The 20911-nt window shown below is 36.0% G+C and overlaps 1 protein-coding gene across 1 annotated transcript in view; it reads right to left on the reverse strand.

The window, feature by feature from the left end:
• Nucleotides 1-1259: 1259 nt before the first annotated feature.
• Nucleotides 1260-20911, reverse strand: part of LOC134740759 (alpha-tocopherol transfer protein-like) — a 32541-nt gene continuing 12889 nt past the window's right edge. The window contains exons 2-6 of the mRNA XM_063673358.1: nt 17910-18051; nt 17062-17156; nt 13802-13952; nt 12925-13118; nt 1260-3461 (exon numbers count right to left, since the gene is read on the reverse strand). Of these exons, the coding sequence (XP_063529428.1) occupies nt 3114-3461; nt 12925-13118; nt 13802-13952; nt 17062-17156; nt 17910-18048 (927 nt within the window). The 5' untranslated portion in view covers nt 18049-18051 and the 3' untranslated portion in view covers nt 1260-3113. The remainder of the gene's footprint in view (nt 3462-12924; nt 13119-13801; nt 13953-17061; nt 17157-17909; nt 18052-20911) is intronic.

Genomic DNA, 20911 nt, shown 5'->3' on the forward strand with positions numbered 1-20911 from the left:
AGAGGTCTAATGAAACTTCAGATTGCTGAAGATACGGAAGTACCTACCTTAACTTAGCAGCTTAAAGTCGGTAAGATCAAGTTCAGTTTGCCTCGTCCTCTCTTTTAGGAAATCTCGTTTGTAGAAAGACATTTTTGTTGCTAATGTTTACATACACCTAACGACGATATCAGGGAGCATTCCACGAGCTGTCTGTACGTACGCATTTTATTTCCTGTATTGCGACTTTTTTTCGGCATTTAAAGCAGGCGATTAATTTTCTGTGCATATTTTTGACCATTTGTCATAGAAAAGGATATTCTTATACCTGCAAATCTTAAGAAAATTCGCGTTTGTACGGGAGAACGGTAGATAATTTCATGGAATGCTCCTTAGTCAGTAGCACAAGCCAGCACTTTGCCAGGCAACTATTGTTCGCAGAGTAATTGTTTTTGTTCGCAAAGTCCGAAGCCCCTCGCGCTGTCGCCCTCCAGCCCCGCCGTGCCTCCGGCCAGGCTTCACGGCTAGCGGCAGTAGCGGCTGTTACTGTTGCCCGTTAAAGTGAGATAAACTAAGCTAGCCTGATACAATGCAGTGACACCATTTTTATTTTTCTAACGGACAAGCTAACCAAGAATTGCAGTAGTAGTAAAACACTTTATTGTACAAAAAAAGAAACGTAAAACAGAAAAAAATACATCATTAGTACAAAGGCGAACTTATCCCTTTCAGACCCTTCTTCTTTTAGAATTATTAACCAATTTTATTGAAATCTATTAAACCTATTTAAATACTTATAATTATTTGGCAAGTAGGTATTTTGATATTAAATTATTTTTAGTTAAACCCACGCATCTTTATAGAGCGACATATTTTAGAAGACCTATGTGTTCAGTTTTAACCAACTTCAAAAAAGTAGAGGTTGTCAATTCAACTGTTTTTTTTAAATGGTTGTTATTACCACAGAATTCCGTCAATAACTCCGACAAATTATTCTATTGAACCTACTTCAATCAAACAAAATATAATCTACGAGTGCTACGAGGCTCTGAAACATGATAGCCTGATAGGGTCATCGGACTTTGAAAATTAAAGGTTCCTCCGTCAATGATTCCAATGGAGGCGCGGTTTGGGTATTTAGGAAATGTCAAGTGACTTGGTGGAATGAAATATGTTCGCGCGATGAACCTTTTGTCGCAGCAGGTGAAATGTAAATTAACAAAGACAGAAATTTCAGTGGAATGTTATATTGTCATAAGTATCATCACAATAACTAGCTAGATTGTTGGTTAATTATAAATTGACAGCCAGTAGGTACAAAAAATACAAAATTAAAGTTACACCCTGCCTTAATATCTACTAATGTAATGTTTTGCCGATTTTACACAAAATAATTATTAAGAAAAATAAGAATATTATTTATGCGACTAATAAAAACACTCCCTAAAATAAAATAAAAACTGCTAAAACTTAGGTACTAAATTATCCTTGTATTGTACGTATTAAGGATGAACTTGCTCGTCAAGCGACGACTTGTCGATACAAAGGAAACTTGCACAAACCCTCAACAGTTATCATAAGATATATCTAACTAAGAATTAAGAATGAAACGAACTTTTATATCACAGATTCTTGACGATTTCTTTAATCAATATGATCTAAATACGCCTAATTATACAGAAAAAAAAATACAGAATAGTGAAGAAGAATAATGCCGTTAATATTAAAACTACAGAAGTAAATTTTACATGTTTAAATGTTACATGGAAAAAAACTATGCCTCTGTCAATTTTACCTGCATTCTTTAAATATTAAAAACAACATTCGTACTAAATTTACCTTGTTATTCCAATTCCATACTCACAGTAAGTAAATAAAACAATAAGAAATATATAGGTATAGTTAATACTAATATCAATATCCTCTCATCTTGTGCGAATATGGTGCCTGTGCCATTAATACCCTTATACCTACCTAAACTTCAAGCATATTAAACTACCAACCATATAACTTTCTATAAATGTGGTAAATGAAATCAATATCGCCTAAGGAGTTCTTAATGGCTATTTTTATTTACTAAATAATCTACTTACTTTGTATAAACCATAAATTAGGTTCACCTACATTATAAAAATAAACGAAATTAAATTTACTGGCATGCAAAAAATAATGTAATGTTGTCAAGAAGGTTCTGTCACAAACAATATATTAATGTAATGGCGGTATTAAATTTAAGGATTATATTATACATAGGCAAATTTGATTAGGCGGAAATTTTTTATGTCAGTTTTTTCCCGATAACGGGAAAACCAAACGGAAGGGTTATGTATGACTGTTGATTTATATGGGTGACGGTATATACATTTGCATACTGTATTCTACCGTAGCGGCAATACTACTAAGCCGGCTTTGTAGCTTGGGTAACATACATGTAGAGGCTGCGTTTAGACTGCTGCACTGCACAATCTTATTCCTCTGTCCCATTTTTACCATCGGACTACAAGACAAACGGCACTCCGGCATCGCTTCATGGTAGGAACTCCAAAAATACGCACGAAGCGTTTTGGTTCCACATTTCTTATGCGAACTGCCAGAGTGGAACGCCCTGCCCGAGTCTGTGTTTCCGCATGAGTACAATCTGGGGCTTTTCAAGGCAAGAGTTAATAGGTATCTCATAGGTAAGCGTGCTCCACTGTAGACCGCATCATCACTTACCATCACGTGGGATCGTGGTCAAACGCCTGCCTATTCATCATAAAAAAAGATTGCCTTCCAAAAAACATTAATTCTAATATGTAATCAAAAGTAATCGGGTTAAAGTTAATAAAACTTTAAATGACTAATACACATTACACATAGATCGCTTAACCGATAAATTGTTTTTCTGGCCTAGTTCCGAATGGTCTTAAAAATCAATAATTAACACTTTTCATGAAAATTACTGAAATTACTGAAAACCTGTTTATTATTCTTTAAAAATTATTATGATTATATTACTAGGTTGTATTTGAACCAAGGTTTAATTAGTCTTGTTCGCCGACAGCCCGGACGGGGCGCCGAACTCCACGAACACTGGGCGCGCGAGGCGGCTCCCCGTCCGTTTCAATGTTATGCTAGATGTCATCGGCCTAATTTCACGACAACTTTACTCCTTCATCCTTTAGCTGTCTAAATACTTCGGGGCATAACTCTTCTTCGCGAAACTTGTAACCGCAACTGATCATGTCTTTGACTACTTTGTAGTTTTTCTTCAATGACTCCAACCATATCGTGTAAGAGTAGTCGGGCCAGATACCGCCGTATCTCTCTGGCAAATGATCCGGGTGGATATGTTTGTGCAAGGATTTGACATCGTATCCGTGAAAATATATCCTGGATCGCATTTCAGCATTGAGGAACGGCTTGAAGATATTGTATATTTTATCAAATACCCATGTGTGGTTTATAACGTGGATGGCGTGGGTATTTGCAGGAAAACAGGACTGAAATAGAAAAATTAAAGCTATAAGATAAAGACAATAATATAGAATAATAAATATTAATCCAATGAAACGCTAAGATAACAAACATTTTCGTGAATTGTGAATTCGGGGACATTAGTAGGTCTCGTATAAAAGGGTTGGAGCCTAAAGTTACAGGTAGAGTTCAAAATTTGTTTCACCTGTGGCTGTTAATACAACGATGCTTCAGAGTAATGAAATCAGTGACAGTAGGTTTATGTGTAAGTTTTTAAATGATATTTGGTCATAGTTATAGTTTGTCAAAGGACTGTCTCATTTCAAACATAGACTGAGAGAATCATACTATCTTTGTCTTACACTAGTGCTAGCACCCAAAAGAAAAGGATGAGTATAGTTTTTATTGTTCTTATTTACTGACAATTTGGTTTGACCAACTATATTTAACCATATGGACGCTAATGACCGATATATCCACACACACCAAAAGCCAGTTTGACTTTTTGTAATAATTTGAATCAAGTTTTATGGCATGGAATATCACAGACAAAGTTTTGTGTAACGCAACTTAAATGCTTACGTAAATTAAATGCACAATTAATAGTAGCAAAATTTAACAGTTGTAGGTTTATATAGTGTAAGCATCATAATAGTTAATATCCTATATGTGGCCTAATACTACTGATAATTACATGTAGTATGTACCTGGCTCTATACTTTTGATTGTTGTATCTATGGTCATTTTAGTTTGAGAGAGAGAGCTGTCAGATTTGGCGGCAGGGCTGTGCGCGAGGTTATGTTACTTATGTTCGATTTGATCTTTATGTAATCTTATAATTAATCCTGTATATCAATGTAATAAAAGAAATGTCAAAGCAAGCAGTGGTTTGTGTGCTAAACCCCTTTTACTGAGCATTAAATCTATGGATGATTTCAACTCAGAAAGCGGGATTGTGAATTCAAATGCCCACATAGAAATTGGATGATTATTTTCACCTATATAGAGATGAAGCACACATCTCGAAGAATGTGAAAAAAAAAAAACGCTTAGTTAAGGCGTATATCTGGAGCATTGCTTTAAATGTTTGTGAGACGTGGACAGTGACACAACGGGACAGAGAGCGATTGGAGGCCTTTGAAATCCGGTGTTGACGGAGGATGCTAAGGATTAGCTGGACAGAAAGGAAGACGAACGTTGAGGAACTGAGCATGGCAGGAGAGAAGAGATGCCTGTTAGGCACAACAGCTAACAGAAGGTGTAAGATGATTAGTCATCTAATACGGCACGACCCGCACGACAGATTCTTTTTAAACATCCTGAAGGGCAAGATTGAGCGAGAAAGACGCAGAGGAACACATATCTCAGCCAAATGAAAGATAGAGTTTCTGTCATGTTGTACGAGGGAGTCAAAAGGCTGGCCCAGCAAAGAATGGTAATTACTCCATCAACAAGAGCATAGCTCTTAAAATTGATGATGATGATGAAAGAGGTACATAGTAATGTAAGTTGCTTGGTCTTTTGAATGTTAATTTCATAATCAAGACAATAGTGTATATATATATATAAATATATATGATACACAATTTCATTAGTTTTGTTTTGTACGGTAAACAAAATGATTGACAATTGGTTTCATTTGTTTAAAATAAAAGTTGTTTTAAATTTGCAATGCACTGGACATTTGCTATGTATTGATCTAGTTATTAACCTGTGTTTTTTGTCATTGTTTGTTTTTGGACTGACACGTTGAGACACGTTGGAATACAATGAGAATAGATCTCGACGAAAATGCAAGCAAACGACCATCACGGTGAGATTGGTGAGACGCAGAGAACTATCATTAAGAGCCAACATGGTTATAAGAAGTCAAAATGGTAAGGATGGTATTGTGCACTGTTCAGGTACAATTCAGGTGCTCAGTGAAGTTAATTATTAACAATGAGTTGTAAAATGACAATAATTGAATATTTACTAGGTATTATTACTATTATTTTTTGGATAGTCTAATGACACTAAAAGGTTATTTTTTGTTCTAATGATGCATGAGTATATAATGCCTATATATGGTAAGAGATAACAAAAAAAAGGTGATTGATTAGTATTGCAGAAGTTATTGCCATGATGAAATGATGAGATAGCAAAGATGAGAGGTAGCGACTGACAGCGGGCTAGAATTGTAGGAGATTGGCCCATGACGGTTGTCAATGGGAAGATTTAGAAAAGGCCTTTACCAAGCATCACACTTATTGAGATAAATACCCCGGTCTCTAATTCAGAATAAAAGAACCTTAATAGATAAATGTGCATATCGGTTATTTAGGTGAAAAGACAAAGAAACTAGTTTTTGTTTTGATGCAAACAAATTATTTATAAACATTTGTATATAGGCAAATGTAAAAAAAAAAAAATGTTAATTAAAGATGGTATATTCTACATAGTAGTACTGTAGGTACATGCATTTAGTTGCCAATCATTGTTGTACTGAAAATTATTAGTCTGGATACTCCGAGAGATGCATATAGAAACAATAATGAATTAATGGAATTACACACAGTATGAATTCTAAATTTGAAATGAATGACATTGATAGTTTTACATCTATTTCATACTACTGTTTTAAATGACATGCAATTGAAAATCAAAGTAACAATTTTAAAACATCATTATTATCATTCAGGGAGCATGATTTACATGATGACTGGTTGCGTTGTGAATATTGACATAGCATAAGAAAATGAAAAAAATGAAATATAAATGTTTACTTTCTGATAACAATAAGTACAGTTCACTTTCAGTGGTTAAGATCTCCTAGTAGGTATTTAAAAGAAGTTATATTTCACTCTATTTAGAAATCTTGAATACCTACTTCATACCTTTGAATTGGTGACAAGCGGTATTTATATTTAAACCTTATTGCACAAAATATACACCAATGTACACATTTGTTTCTCTAAATTTATAAGTTTAGTGCAAGTTCTGTCTAGTAAAAGCAGATTGGCTAAACAAGAACAGATTACTTTTTCCATGCTGTTGACACAATATTCAATATTTGTATTAAGCATATTGCATAGTATTCAGTTATATTTTGCAGTTGTACAATACAATAACAAACCACAAATGAAACTATGAATTGTTGCTATGAAATACAATTAATTTGTGACTTTATGGTTTCATTTGCATAAAGGGTGAATCTGAAATAATTATTGTATGACAGATTCAGGTTAAGAAATTTTACAGTTAGTGATGCCTAACTAAGTTAATCAAACTCTTAGGTCACAAATTATAAAATTCAGGTTACTAATAGGTAAGGACCATAAAGTGTCAAGAAAAGGTAAAAGCAGCATACTTGTGTATACATTATCAAGTTAAGAAAGTCTATTTGTAAAATTAAAAAGTTTACAAAAACAGTCCCTGTTTGAAAAAAAAACAAGACAAAGAATTCTCATTGAAAATTGACTTGAAATGCAAAATCGATGAATAAGTACAACCACTGTCACAAGTGTTAGTACAAAATTTTAGTATGGTCCTGAGCAGAAGTCTGTGACTGACCTTAACAAAAGAATCAACACCAGAGTGGGGCTCCCGGTATCCGTGTTACACGCCGAAACGAATACCCGTGTTCTTAAGCCCGGCGGTACTAAAAACCCGGTTTACACGGAACCGCCGGGATTCGAAAACGTTTCGAAGGAACGTTCCCAAGAAACGTATCTCAGACACGTATCTCCGTTTACACGGGTACTTAAGACCGTTCCGAACGGGTCTGAATACTCCGAACCAGTTTGAGCCAATGTACAATGGTAACAAGGTCCACTTTCCACTATTATTATGTTGACTTCAGATGAATTCGTTTGTCTACGATTTTTAAAGTAAAACTTTTATTCTATCGCCCCAATTTATTAAGTTAATATTAAAACCGCGATTTTAATACCGTAATTCGAATTAATTTCCGAAATTTTTTAGTTAAATGCCTACAATCCGAAAAGTTTCACTTGCATCGTGGTTTCATAAAACCGCACAATTACTTTTTTTTAAATTGTTTTTAACCGTATTGATTAAACATAGGTACTGAGCCATCTTCCTATGTTTAATAGTAGGTATATATAATTTTTATTTTAAACTATTTATATCATTTAATAAAACACATTCTTCTTAGCTAATTACATAAATTTGATATCGATCATAGTTTTTTTTTATAATTACATTATGGTATTGTATTTTTTCATTAATAATAGGTGTGCAGACAGAATACAATATTCATTAAAAATAACAGTTTAATTATTTCGTGGTTATTTTTATCTCAGGTGTATTACTGCTTTGCGAAAACAACAAACCTGCCAACGGCGCAAAAAAAGTTAGGTACACAAAAGCGGGATTATCGAGTAATCATGCTCAAATGAAAAGCAGAACTTTACCCAAGAACCATAAAAACCCATACTACCTTGGATAACTTGCGATAATATTGCTAATTACATTAAGATAGATCTTTAAATTGGTAATCATTCATAATTCACTTTGGTCACTTTCTCACTAGCGTTCAGGTAATAAACTTAAATGGTCCATCCATCCATTGTTTTCCAATATCCTTTTGTTTGTCATCGTCGAAAACATGTAGGTTCCCAAACTATTATCACAAGTGTCACCGCGAATTATAAGCTTTATGTCGTTGTAATAAGGTCAAAACATCTGCACAAGAAAATGTTTTCCATTGTTTTGTAGCCGCGCCGCACTAAAAAGCGTTTTATTATGGTAAGAGGTACCTAGAGCAAAAACAATTAGAATTTATTGAGACGGTGCAATTTTATCTAGTTGATTTAAAATGTTTATTAATAACTAGCGACCCGCCCCGGCTTCGCATGGAGAGTCAAGCATAATAAAATACATTCTGTAACAAGTATTCACATCGGAAGCCCAATAATACAAAGACTTCCATCCACCTGTCTGTCACCACTCACTAGGCTGTATCTCATGAACCGTGATAGCTAGACAGTTAAAATTTTTACACATGTATTTCTGTTGCCGCTATAACAACTAAAATTTAAAATTAAATTTTGTACGGAACCTTCGGTGGGCGAGTCCGACTCGCACTTGTCCGGTTTTTTAGAAGTTAATAATGGGTTAATTATTCTTAAAATATAGACAGACAGCCATCGCGCACTTTTTTGTAGACTTTTTTCCACCATACATTGTGTCGTTATATCTCAAATAGATTGGGCAGCGTTTCCGATTAAGCTCCTGGCCAGCGTGATTTTTTCTAACTTCATTAGCAAACATCGTCATACTTCTACCAATTTAAACAAAACCTTAACAAAATATACGCATAAACATTCCCAAAGAAAAACTTCATTCATAGGTGAGGTCTGGTTATCGCGAACATACAGACAGACATACGGACGCGGCGGGGGACTTTGTTTTATAAGGTGTACCTACACTACATTATATGACAAGAAATATAATTTCATATCATGTTCTCAAATTAAACTAAAAATAAAGAAGAAAGTTAAAAAATTTTTTTTTTATAAATACTTACCTAATGCCAATTTCGAACATTAGTTTGACTTCCTGCCTACATACTGAACTCGATGGTTCTAATTTTTTTTTTTTAATAGGTACTAGCAGGTTTTTATTTTATTTCATCGCTAACCCGCAACGTAAAAAAAAGTAGCTATTTAAAGTGCTATATAAAATACTACTTTGATAAGAAGCGTGAATACTCGTAATACCCATTGCAAGCAAAAACTACCTGCTCAAGAAAGGGTTTTCTAAACCGTTTATTAAATTTCGACTCTATGACCCCACGGAATAAGGTTAAATATGACAGAAACTCGTCATGAATCTTTTGTCTATTCATTTGTAGCTGGCGTTCGTTCCTTCGCTACTATCGTCAAGGACGTGTCCGGAGCCACGGATAAATAAGATACGTATCTTCGAATACCCGTTTATCCGTGTACACGGGTCTTAACTACACGTTTCTTAATTAAACGTGCGGAACGGGCCAGAAAACCGTTTACGTATTATTCGGAGACGGGTATTCGAAACGTGTAAACGAAACACGGATTCGACCGCGAGCCCTACACCAGAGTAGGTAAGTTAAATAAACGAAGCTAAAAGTAGATAACATTCAAACTTGAAGAAGCCTTATAAAGTAGGCTCAAGAAGCCTTATAAGGAGCTTGGAACTAATTTTTATTTTTCATTTCAATTCATGAAACTTTGTATTCTTAAAATTTGCTTGATCAGTAGGTTTAACAGAAGGTACCATGGAAGGTAACATGTATGATTTTATGACAGAGATACAGTGATGACAAGAAATAAGTTGGTAATATTAATTAAAGTATAGTAAGGCAAAAGAACCATGATTCATAAAGACAAAATGTATGGTTGCATTTTTGTCATTAAGTGCGTTGTCGCCACGATTAGCATAGCCAGGAAATATTGGCTGTATCAATTAACAAAAAGTGAATAAATGTATATTGGAATAACTTTTAATCACTTCCAATACTTCCAATAATATAGTAGGTGGGGTAATGACACTAATGACGCTAGTATATGTTACGGTGTACTCGGTGTAGTACCTATACGCTATTATTTAGAGCTACTTTTTTTTGGGTGCATGTCATCCCGAGATATAGTTGCTGCGTTCTTGCCGATTCCTGGGGCTGAATATTACCATTGTGAAATACTGAACGAAGTTTAGGACGAAACATCAGGATCATAAGGTCATTGAATAAATAATTATCTGTTTATATAAATAAATTAATAAAAACCTGTTTTAAATGTAATCTTCTTAAAGTTGATGAATCGATGGAATATTTGTCATTTTATTTAATTAATGTTGAGGATTTTTCGATGAAGATAATGACTGATATCCATGACGTCATTGACGTCTGATTACGATTTCAGTAACGATGAGTAGGTATCTAAGGAAGATCTTAGGTAACAGAGGTCCGAGAACGATGATTATGTATATGACCGAACATATCGATTACAGTGTCGATGTCAACGAATGTTTGCCTCGATGTCCACGACAGGGTCAATAACTGACCATATCGATGATGAAAACGGAGCTGAACGACTTCGATAACAATGTCGGCGATAATGCTTGACTGACCATATTGATGATGATATCGATGATGATTACCGAACAGATCGATTTTGATGACGATATAGATGATGATAGATGATGATTAGGTATATAGGTATAGTAAGATTAATTGATGATGATAATGATTGACTGAGTCGATGTTTATATTTCAATTATTAAATTGTTGAGGATGACTGTGACTAAAATTATCTTTGCTACTGCTAATGATTATAACTATTTTTATTTTTGTATGTTTCAACGCTGGTAACCTGGCTGAACGGATGAAGTTGATGATAAGCGAGGGCATCGCAGCAAGAGCTGACTGAAGCAAAGGAGGTGAAACTGTTAAGGCAGAGCTGCCAGCAGTGGGCAGGGCCCAAGCTGCCGATGGTCAGGGCCGCAGAGTGAGCAACCGACGTACTATGCGCCGTGTCCACGATTACCGTCTTATGCATCTGATCAAGCGACTCGGCAGTCTCTCTCGGTGTTGGTCGAGACTCTTCGCTGACACGACTGCTAGTTATTATATTAATATTATGAATCTAGAATATAACCGTTGAGTTTTGGCAGACTGTCTAGTGCAGGCCGTAATGGCAGACTGTTTATTATGTTAGTTTATATTTTGGCAAAGATAGGTACTTGTAATATGGACCTTGTAGTTAGATTCAAAAATAAATAAATAATTAGTTATACTTTGGCAAACTGTCCAGCGCAGGCCTTGAGGGCAGACTGTCTGGGGCAGGCCGTGATGGCAGACAGGCCATAACAAATTAAATGATTAGGTTGGCTATAGGTATGAATGTTGGCAGACTGTCTAGAACAGGCTTTGATAGCAGCCTGTCTTCTAGAGCAGGCCGTGATGGCAGACTGTCTAGACTGGTCTAGTCTAGAGCAGGCCATAACAACAGTCTAAATAAATAATTAGATTGACTAGGTTGAATGTTGGCAGACTGTCTAGAACAGGCTTTGATAGCAGCCTGCCTTCTAGAGCAGGCCGTGATGGCAGACTGTCTAGACTGGTCCAGTCTAGAGCAGGCCATAACAACAGTCTAATTAAATAATTAGATTGACTAGGTTGAATGTTGGCAGACTGTCTAGAACGGGCTTTGATAGCAGCCTGTCTTCTAGAGCAGGCCGTGATGGCAGACTGTCTAGACTAGTCTAGTCTAGAGCAGGCCATAACAATTTTTATACTTTGGAATGATGTCTAGAGCAGGCCTTAAGGGCAGACTGTGATTGTTTATGATGAATTATACTTTGCCAAACTATTTAGAGCAGGCCTTAAAGGCAGACTGTGATTGTTTATGATGTGTTATACTTTGCCAAGCTATTTAGAGCAGGCCTTAAGGGCAGACTGATTGTTTATGATGTGTCATACTATGTCAAACAGCTTAGAGCAGGCCTTAAGGGCAGATTGTGATTGTATATGATGTATTATGCTTTGCCATAGAGCAGGCCTTAAGGGCAGACTATGATTGTTTATAACGTGTTATACTTTACCAAACTGTTTAGAGCAGGCCTTGAGGGCAGACTGTAAATGTTGATGTTGGTTTATACTTTAACAGACTGTCTAGAGCAGACCATGACTGTAAGTTAGTTCATATAGTGAAAGACTAGAAGAAGGCTGTAAATGCTACTATAGGTGCTGGTTGTATGAAATGACTGTTTACATGATCTCAGGTTAAAGCATCAGGTTAATATACATATTGTCACTGGCTGCGATTGATTAATGAGGAACTGAATAACCAGAAGGTTAAAATAATGTTGTTATGTATGTTTATCTTTCGTTAGTGTTAAGGTGGATGACATGTTATGATATATGGTTGTTGATATAAATGTTTAATTACTTTAGTGAGAGGACTCACTAAAATAAAAAGGATGGCCGAGCTGTAAGCATCATAATAGTTAATATCCTATATGTGGCCTAATACTACTGATAATTACATGTAGTATGTACCTGGCTCTATACTTTTGATTGTTGTATCTATGGTCATTTTAGTTTGAGAGAGAGAGCTGTCAGATTTGGCGGCAGGGCTGTGCGCGAGGTTATGTTACTTATGTTCGATTTGATCTTTATGTAATCTTATAATTAATCCTGTATATCAATGTAATAAAAGAAATGTCAAAGCAAGCAGTGGTTTGTGTGCTAAACCCCTTTTACTGAGCATTAAATCTATGGATGATTTCAACAGCTACGCTAAACAAACTAGATTTCTGAGCCAGGGCACATGTCGACATCCGGATGATGGAATATACGTTACTGCATTATGCAAAACGGTTGAAGGGATTTGGATACAATTTGGCGCACTAATCTGGAATAAGACATAGGATACACTTATCCTCAAATTTATCCTTTAAGGGGTTGAAAGTTATATATTTATTTATTTTTAAGATTGTAATAAATACCCCCAACAGCTTGACGATCTTGGAGGCGATGGCGGGCGTGACCTGCCAGGCGTGGTGGAGCCCGATGTCCTCCAGGTCGAAGATGGCGTGCGCGCCCAGGATCTGACTCGCCGGCTCCATCATGCCCAGCTCCATGGCTATGAGCGTCGCCTTGAATAGATCGTCTGTGGGGATCGTGTTCGGGTCCCAGCAGCCTGAAAATATGCAAATAATGATACAGTGGAGAATAGTAACATAAACAGTAACAATAAGAATTAAGATTACTGTGCTAAACAATAAATACGAGCACACCTCACGCCTAGAGATGGAGTAAACTTGCCTTGTAAAGTATCACAACTTCGGAATCTCATAACTCATAAGTAAAATACAGTTAGTTTTATGACAAAAATGTATATAAACTTTTTTGTAGGAAATTTTGTCTACTTTAGTTTGTACATAACTACATACAACACTTTTCGATATCAATGACAGATTCCAAGAAATATGAAAAAGTTACTTTTTACCCCCTCTCCCCCTACCCACACCCCCCTGCCGACCTAAGTTCGAATGTTTATTATCAACGTATAAGTACGATAATATATTCAAATCTATAAAAAATACTCTTATGACGGCATTTTTAGGGTTCCGTAGTCATGAGATAACTCGGTTTATATCTCCACTTTTACACAAATCGACATATGCAACGAAACGAATCTACCCGTCCATTTGGGTAGTTACGGGTAAATACCGGGTAGATTGGTATTTACCGGGTATTTACCTGAGATAGTCTTAGATGATGATACGGTGGCCGTCCTCTGCTTGTGGTAGACCGACAGTCAGCTGTTAGGCTGCGTGTTCTACTTACTATGTATTTTTACATATTATTGAGTATAGTCACCGATCCTGTAGATCATGACGCGGCGCCCGTCTTGGGCGAGGTAGGGCGGCACGGCCAGTATGCTGCTGTCACCCACGGTGCGCAAATCCAACGGGAAAACGTCCGAGCACAGCCGCGGGTTCTCTTCCCGGAACACGTAGTAGTTCACCATCTGTAATAAGTAATAACCATTTGGGAATGCTTCAAATAATTTGACAAGGGGGCAAAGATGTTGTTTAGTTTGTTTAATCATCTCGTGCTATTATTGATTGATACCTTAACTTAAAAGTTAATTAATTCTACCAGCCATCATGAGAAAACAACTCGAAAGCATTAAATTACTTTGCCACTCTTGTTGATAAAATGGACGTTTTTGAAAGTTTTTAAAAATAGTATAATAGTCTAGTTATCTACCTTTCTTTAAATATTTATTGCAACTTTTTAAATTTTATTTAGGCCTTTATTTAGTCCGTTTTTCTTTCATACTGTGATATACATAGGTACTGTGACATCTAATTTGACTTTTTAGAGACCGGATTATGGCTTTTTAATACTGGATAGGAATGGAATCGATTGGCATAAAAAAATAGCATTTGAAAAATAAAAGTTTTCATTTTTTTAATATTGTCTTCGGTTACCGCGATAGTTACTAATGAAATAAAACTTCGAAATGCGATATAATCCGTTTCCATGGTTTTCTTTTTTCATTTCATGGAGAAAGTTTTCCTCGATTTGTGGCTTTTCTAGCCGAAAATTTTGTTTTGGTTCCATACAAGCTTTTGATCCTGGATAAGAATGGGATCGATTGGCATCAAAATAGTAGATTGTCAACCACGGGTGGAAAGCGAACCAATTCACCCGAGATATTTCGAGAGTGAGATGGTTACTTTTACCCGAGTTCAACACTCTACTTTTCATTTCGACCATGAGGAAAGTCAAACACAAGAAATGTAGGTTTATTATTGGTAAGTACATATATTTCTTTAGAACAAATTATTAAACAAATTGTTTATTATTGGTAAGTATATTTCTTTAGAACAAAGTATAGCTAAACCACATAACAACAATGAAATTAAATTAGTTGAAGATTACGGTAAAATTTGTACATTTCAAAAAAATAAAAGTTTTGCCAGGCATATTTATATTAGAATTACTTTCCACTAGGGTGGGAAAAGCAATTTTCCACCCGGCTATCAACCTATGAAAAGTGAACTTTCCGATCAGGAGATGTGAAAAAATAGTTTGTCAAAAATTACCCTGTATGTTTTTTCCACAATCTGTAAACACCAATCTTCATTATTTTGAAATCGAGGGAAGGTCTTCTAAGACCGTTTTCTCGTAGGAGCACGGGATCTGGTAGCTGCCCTCACTGACCCAATAAGAAAATCAAGCCTGTATAGGGATATCGGGGATTGAATTGACTCCTAGCAATGTAGATTGTAGACGTATAATAACTAAATAACAATAAAAATTATTTATTCCAATATTTATTTGTTCTAAATATAAATAGTATCAGCGAATGCTTTCACTTTCGTATTCATCGGTAGATATTAATAAACCTATATTGAATTCGTTATACCTAGTCGGCACACTTCCGAGTATTTGATAGCATCAAATATGTATGTTAATCAGATGTAATAGGTGATAAACGATCGCAATAAAAAACTTGTTGTTATTTTATAAACAGAGCGAATCACGCGATATATTACGGAAACCCGAATAATATGAAGTAGGTACATGCACCGAGTTAGTACATTACGTACTCGTATATACATAGGTCACTAGATATGTTTTGCGAAAGACGAATATGAATCAAAGAGATGGCCTATCATCACTTACTTTTTAGGGTTCCGTACCCAAAGGGTAAAAACGGAACCCTATTACTGAGACTCCGCTGTCCGTCTGTCCGTCTATCACCAGGCTGTATCTCATAAACCGTGATAGCTAGACAGTTAAAATTTTCACAAATGATGTATTTCTATATTAATTTTTAACAAGCAGAAACGTCTGCGATCGATGCTATTAAGCTTAGAATAAATTTAAAAGTAGGTGAGACTTGAACTCACGGCCTCTGGATAGATACTCCAGCGCTCTGCCAACTGAGCCGCCGTGATCCAGAGGCCGTGAGTTCAAGTCTCACCCAAGGCAGTAATTTTTCTACTTTTAAATTGATGTATTTCTGTTGCCGTTTGTATAAAATGTTCGTAAATCGTCCTTAGCCCATGCCACGCCCATGCCGACATTTTTAAAATTTAAAAATCGTATGCGACTTTTCTTGAGCAATCACCCAATAAGTATTAGCAACATTTTAGATTCCAAATAAGGAATAACGATTAGATAATATTATTAGATATTCGAGCCCGAGAGTTGGCTTAAAACTTAAAAATAATAATAATGTGGCAAAATAAATGTGTAAGCAATTAATTACAACGATTGTAAGGTACATCATATTAGTTACATATTATTCTTCTCAAAAACGTTTCGAGCAAATTTGCTCACGGTCTTCGAAAATGTTATTTTTACGTATAGGCAAATAGATTACGGCTTACGCTACCAGAGAATTCGCTTGGGCGGTTTACAGGTTAATTCCTTTAGTAGAATATGACCTTGACCTTGATTTGTCAAAACACAAGTCCGGACCATGGCCATCCATGGCTGTGGGATGGGAACCTTTCCAGCTGTATTGTGATATTTTACCAACAGTCGTTGAATATAACTACAAAACAATTTTATGATCGTTACACAACTCTTTCATGAATAAAAGCTGTAGGTAATTTTATTGTCTTTTAAGTACAAAATACAGGGTCCTATAACAATTATCCCACCCGGCAAAAGGCATTTGTAGTTTTTATAGATAGACCAATAAAGTACAAAAGGAAACAAATTTTCTCCCTTATATTAGTACTTTTACTTAGTATTATAAAAAATAGTGACGGAGAAGGAGAAATAGTACATTGTGCATTGTGTGGGGGGTAAGTGAAATATTGCAAACAAGAGTCTATAGATTCACGACAGCCGCAGGCTCCAGTTAGCAATATTCTTAAAGACTCCAGTTAGCAAAATTCTTACCCCCGGTGTTATACGCAATGTTTTTCATCACTCTTGCGAAGAAAAAACTAAATTTTAAGCGACTTAATTCTTAAAAATACGGTGACATTTCAAACATTCGTGAAGAGTATAAACTTGTGGTATATACTCCGTAGTAATTACTAATTAGTGAGTTTTGGTTGTCACCTGACGCTACGTTTATTCCAGTATACCTAATGAAATTAAATTCTTACCAGCCTGTGCGCGCGCTGAGGGATGAATTTTCGGGCACGAAGGAATTTGATCAAGAACTCATCGTCCATTCGGTGTGGCGTACATTCACCCCGTTCTGTGAACAGATAGGGTACTATATTTCTGGGAAATTTCTTAATTGTTAGATCAGCGCCCTTTGAATATTACATGCGAAAGGGAAAGGTTAATTTGTAATCATAAAGTCCCTATTGGTTGACATTCATGGAAGTTGTGAGATTTTATTTTACATCGCTAGCCAGTTTATGCAATCTATAAAATATCAGGATCCATAATGACATGAATGATACATTATATGTGATACATTATACATACATATGTGAACGACGTCGGTATTCTTATTAGATATAACTGAAACTCTATATAGGTCCATGGGGTCCCAGCGCGCATAAGTTGTTTGCAGAAATCGCGAAGCGTCTGGTTGACGTAACTGGTGACCGAAGAGCTGGCGGCTTTCTCGCACAACGTATCAGCATTGCGATACAGCGGGGAAATGCCGCCAGCATCCTTGGTACAATGCCTCAAGGGCCTATTTTAGATTTAAGCTAGTTATTAATTTCGTTTACGTAGTACCACTGTATATATCTTGTATGTAAATAAATAAAATTAAAAAAAACTGACACCTAACATTGAGCACACACGGTGTCGGATGGTGTCGGTCTTGAGGCGTTACCGTACCATAGACAATCTCGCGCAGAGGAAATGCAGGAGATGGCTTGAGCCGTGTGTCGGGAAACTCGGGATCATCCCCGTGCTCCCGCGCGTGCTCCTGCATCTCGGCTGGCACGTGCCCTAGGTGTAACACTATGTCGGTCTAGAAACGTTGCCGTACCGTAGACAATGTCGCGCAGCTCGGAGATGGCCTTGAGCCGAGTGTCGGGGTCTTCCCCGCAGTGCTCCCGCGCGTACTCCAGCACTTCGGCCGACACGTCCCCGAGGTACAGCTCTACGCTGTATGCTGGGCTGGGCATTTTCTGGAAAATACCGACTGGTCCTTAATGATTTAGATAGGTAACATGGGTCAAACTAAAACAAAAAAATATTTCATTTGCGAACTACTTATTATACAATCAATTTAGTACGATAGGTACGTAACAGCGATCGCCGATCAGCTTTGCTTAGGTAGGTATACCTACATTTCGATCGACGAAATATTAAAGTAGAATACTTATTATGCTGGATATTATATCACAGTCATCACATTAAGCGTCTAACGGGTAATAATGGTGTCTCCACTAGATCACACTAAATGGTATAGCGTTATAATTATTCTCTTACAAAACTAGCTACTTGCCTATGTCTGTCACAGTGTTACTAAACTTCCAACGACCTATGCAGCCCTGACGAGCTGATGGCTTATATCAGTATACTATGCGCATTTTGCTAAAGGTGGTTTTTGTGTGAGTATTACCTACTTACTTATTATATTTTCTTTTTTTATTAGCATCAATTTAAAATTATGAATTCCGCTCTTTTTTTCATTACCTATGATTTTGTAGTTTAAGAGGAAATACCAGTTAAGCCCCTTCTGATATTTGTGAATTTTAGGTAAATAGGTATCTCCGTCGCGCTGACGGGGACGGCTCCTAAAATTAGTGCGATAAGGACAACTTAGGTGAAAAATTCTGCGTAAAAATCTCAGAAATCGAGGTTTCGTTCTGGACATTTTCCTCCTCCAAAGTTTTACCAATCGTAACGAAATTTTCGGAACGGAATGAGAAAGAAATTATCTGTGTCTGACCGTTTTGAGTTTTGCGTTTATTCGTGCCGATTTTGTATTTATTTGGCCGTTTTTAGCGCTGTCTGAAGTTACCTATATAGTTGTTATAAAAACAAGAATATCAAAAAAAGCAAAACTTACAGACACAGGTACAGGTAATATTGAACTCATGTAAAAAAAATATTCATCTAGGTCAAAAATTTAGAGAGAGAAAATGTCTGTGTTTGTATGGAAAATGACCACTAATGCTTCCTCTTAAAACAAATATTTTACAGTAAATATTTTGTCTGATTTATGAATCTGTAAAAAGTAACTTGTTTGTAATAATGCTTTAGATAGTAGATAATTAATTATGGTCTACGATTTCATGTCTAAATGTAATAGCCAAATACAAACGTATTTGGGGTCTGTACTGGCTGATGCAGGATGCCTCACGATAATGAAATGAAATGAAATAAAACTACAAACGACTACTAAAGTACTAATATTGTACAAAAGTACATACATATCTACTTAAGATATACCTAGTACGGGCGATAAATAAAATGACATGAACGTATGTGCCTCTGATGTGCCTAGGTGACTGATGACGTTTGTTAAGGTCCGAGGTTTCTACACGTGTGTGTGTCTGTGTGCGAAACCACGGATCAAAGTGGCCTTCACAGTTTTTATTGACTACTTCACCACAGACTGACCAGTATAAATCTGAACTCTGACTACGCTTAGTTGTTCTACAGTGGGGTCTCTATCGTTATACTAGGAACGAACTCATAGTCGAATAAAAATGTTTTGGGAATTATGGATCTGATAGGTATTTGCTCTGGCTAGGTAAACTCACGGGTCGCCGACCCAAACATAATACGAGATACCTATATCACAAGATGGCCTTGCACTTGAATGATGACTTGATGAGTCATGCTGTGAAAAAACGTAGACACCTTTATAAACATTCACGTTTACAAAATAGTAGCAGAATCTAATGTAATAATCGCTATCGCTATCAATTTTTTTGCTGGCTTTACCTCCTGTCCTTTATATTCCTATCAACTAGGTACTTTTAAAAGCATTCATATTAAGCCCGATCTCGAATAGGGCTGTATTTTTTCGTTGCGAGGTTCCTTTGGCCACCTTTCGACTGCAGCATCAGATTCCAGATGGATTTTGTTCCAAGTGACCCTGCTTATACTTAAATTAGGTAGGTACATTAATAGCGAAATGTTCTTGGACATACGTCGGTAAGGTTAAATCGAGGTTCATATAAAATTGATCTGAAAACGAACTAACTGCAATCGAATTGATTCGCAGCCAACGTGTTTAATGAAATTTAAAACATTTTAATTTTAATGAACCGTCTTATTAAAATTTACGTTGCTCTGTCGGAGTGCTATAGTTTTCAGTATTCATCAGAATTTTCTCACATTCTTAAAAGAAATAAACATTTATTAAAGGTGTCTGCCCGCTTAGTATTCAACTTATTAGTATTCAACTTAGGTTACCTAGTTTCGACACTTCTTATATAATATTCCAAATGGAGGTTAGGTACTAGCGACTCATAAAATTTTTGTTACTGTGAACAGGTTTTTTCATAACTGATCTGACTTAATAGGTGCCTACGTTATGTAAGACAAAGCTCATAAGCGATATGCAATACAAAAGTCTGCATAAAAGACATAACACTTCCTCTTTTTTGAAATCAGGAAAAACTCAAATACAATTGATATTAGGTATTAAGTAAACAGTTATTTTGGTTAACTATGTTGTTCTAATTTCACATATTGTTAGTAACTAAATAGTTGCTCAGTTTATTTGTGAATTGGCTGTTGCTGTACCGCGATAATAATTGCATTTACCAAATGATATTTTTATCATGAATTCAAAAATTGCATCTTCCCTGGTAACAAAGAGTTTTATTATATAACATATGGAGAGGAAATAATTAACACAATGATGTTGCATAGCAGTTTCACAGTGCTGATTTCTTAATTGAAATGAACCGAATAGGCACTAATATTCACTTGCATCTTGCATAATAGTCGCCAGTTACGTCCTAGCGTTCCGAACTTCACCCTTTCATTATTTGCTAAATAAAATGTCATTCACAGGTTTCCTGCGAT

Source organism: Cydia strobilella, chromosome 4, assembly GCF_947568885.1.
Source record: "Cydia strobilella chromosome 4, ilCydStro3.1, whole genome shotgun sequence".
Lineage (NCBI taxonomy): Eukaryota > Metazoa > Arthropoda > Insecta > Lepidoptera > Tortricidae > Cydia > Cydia strobilella.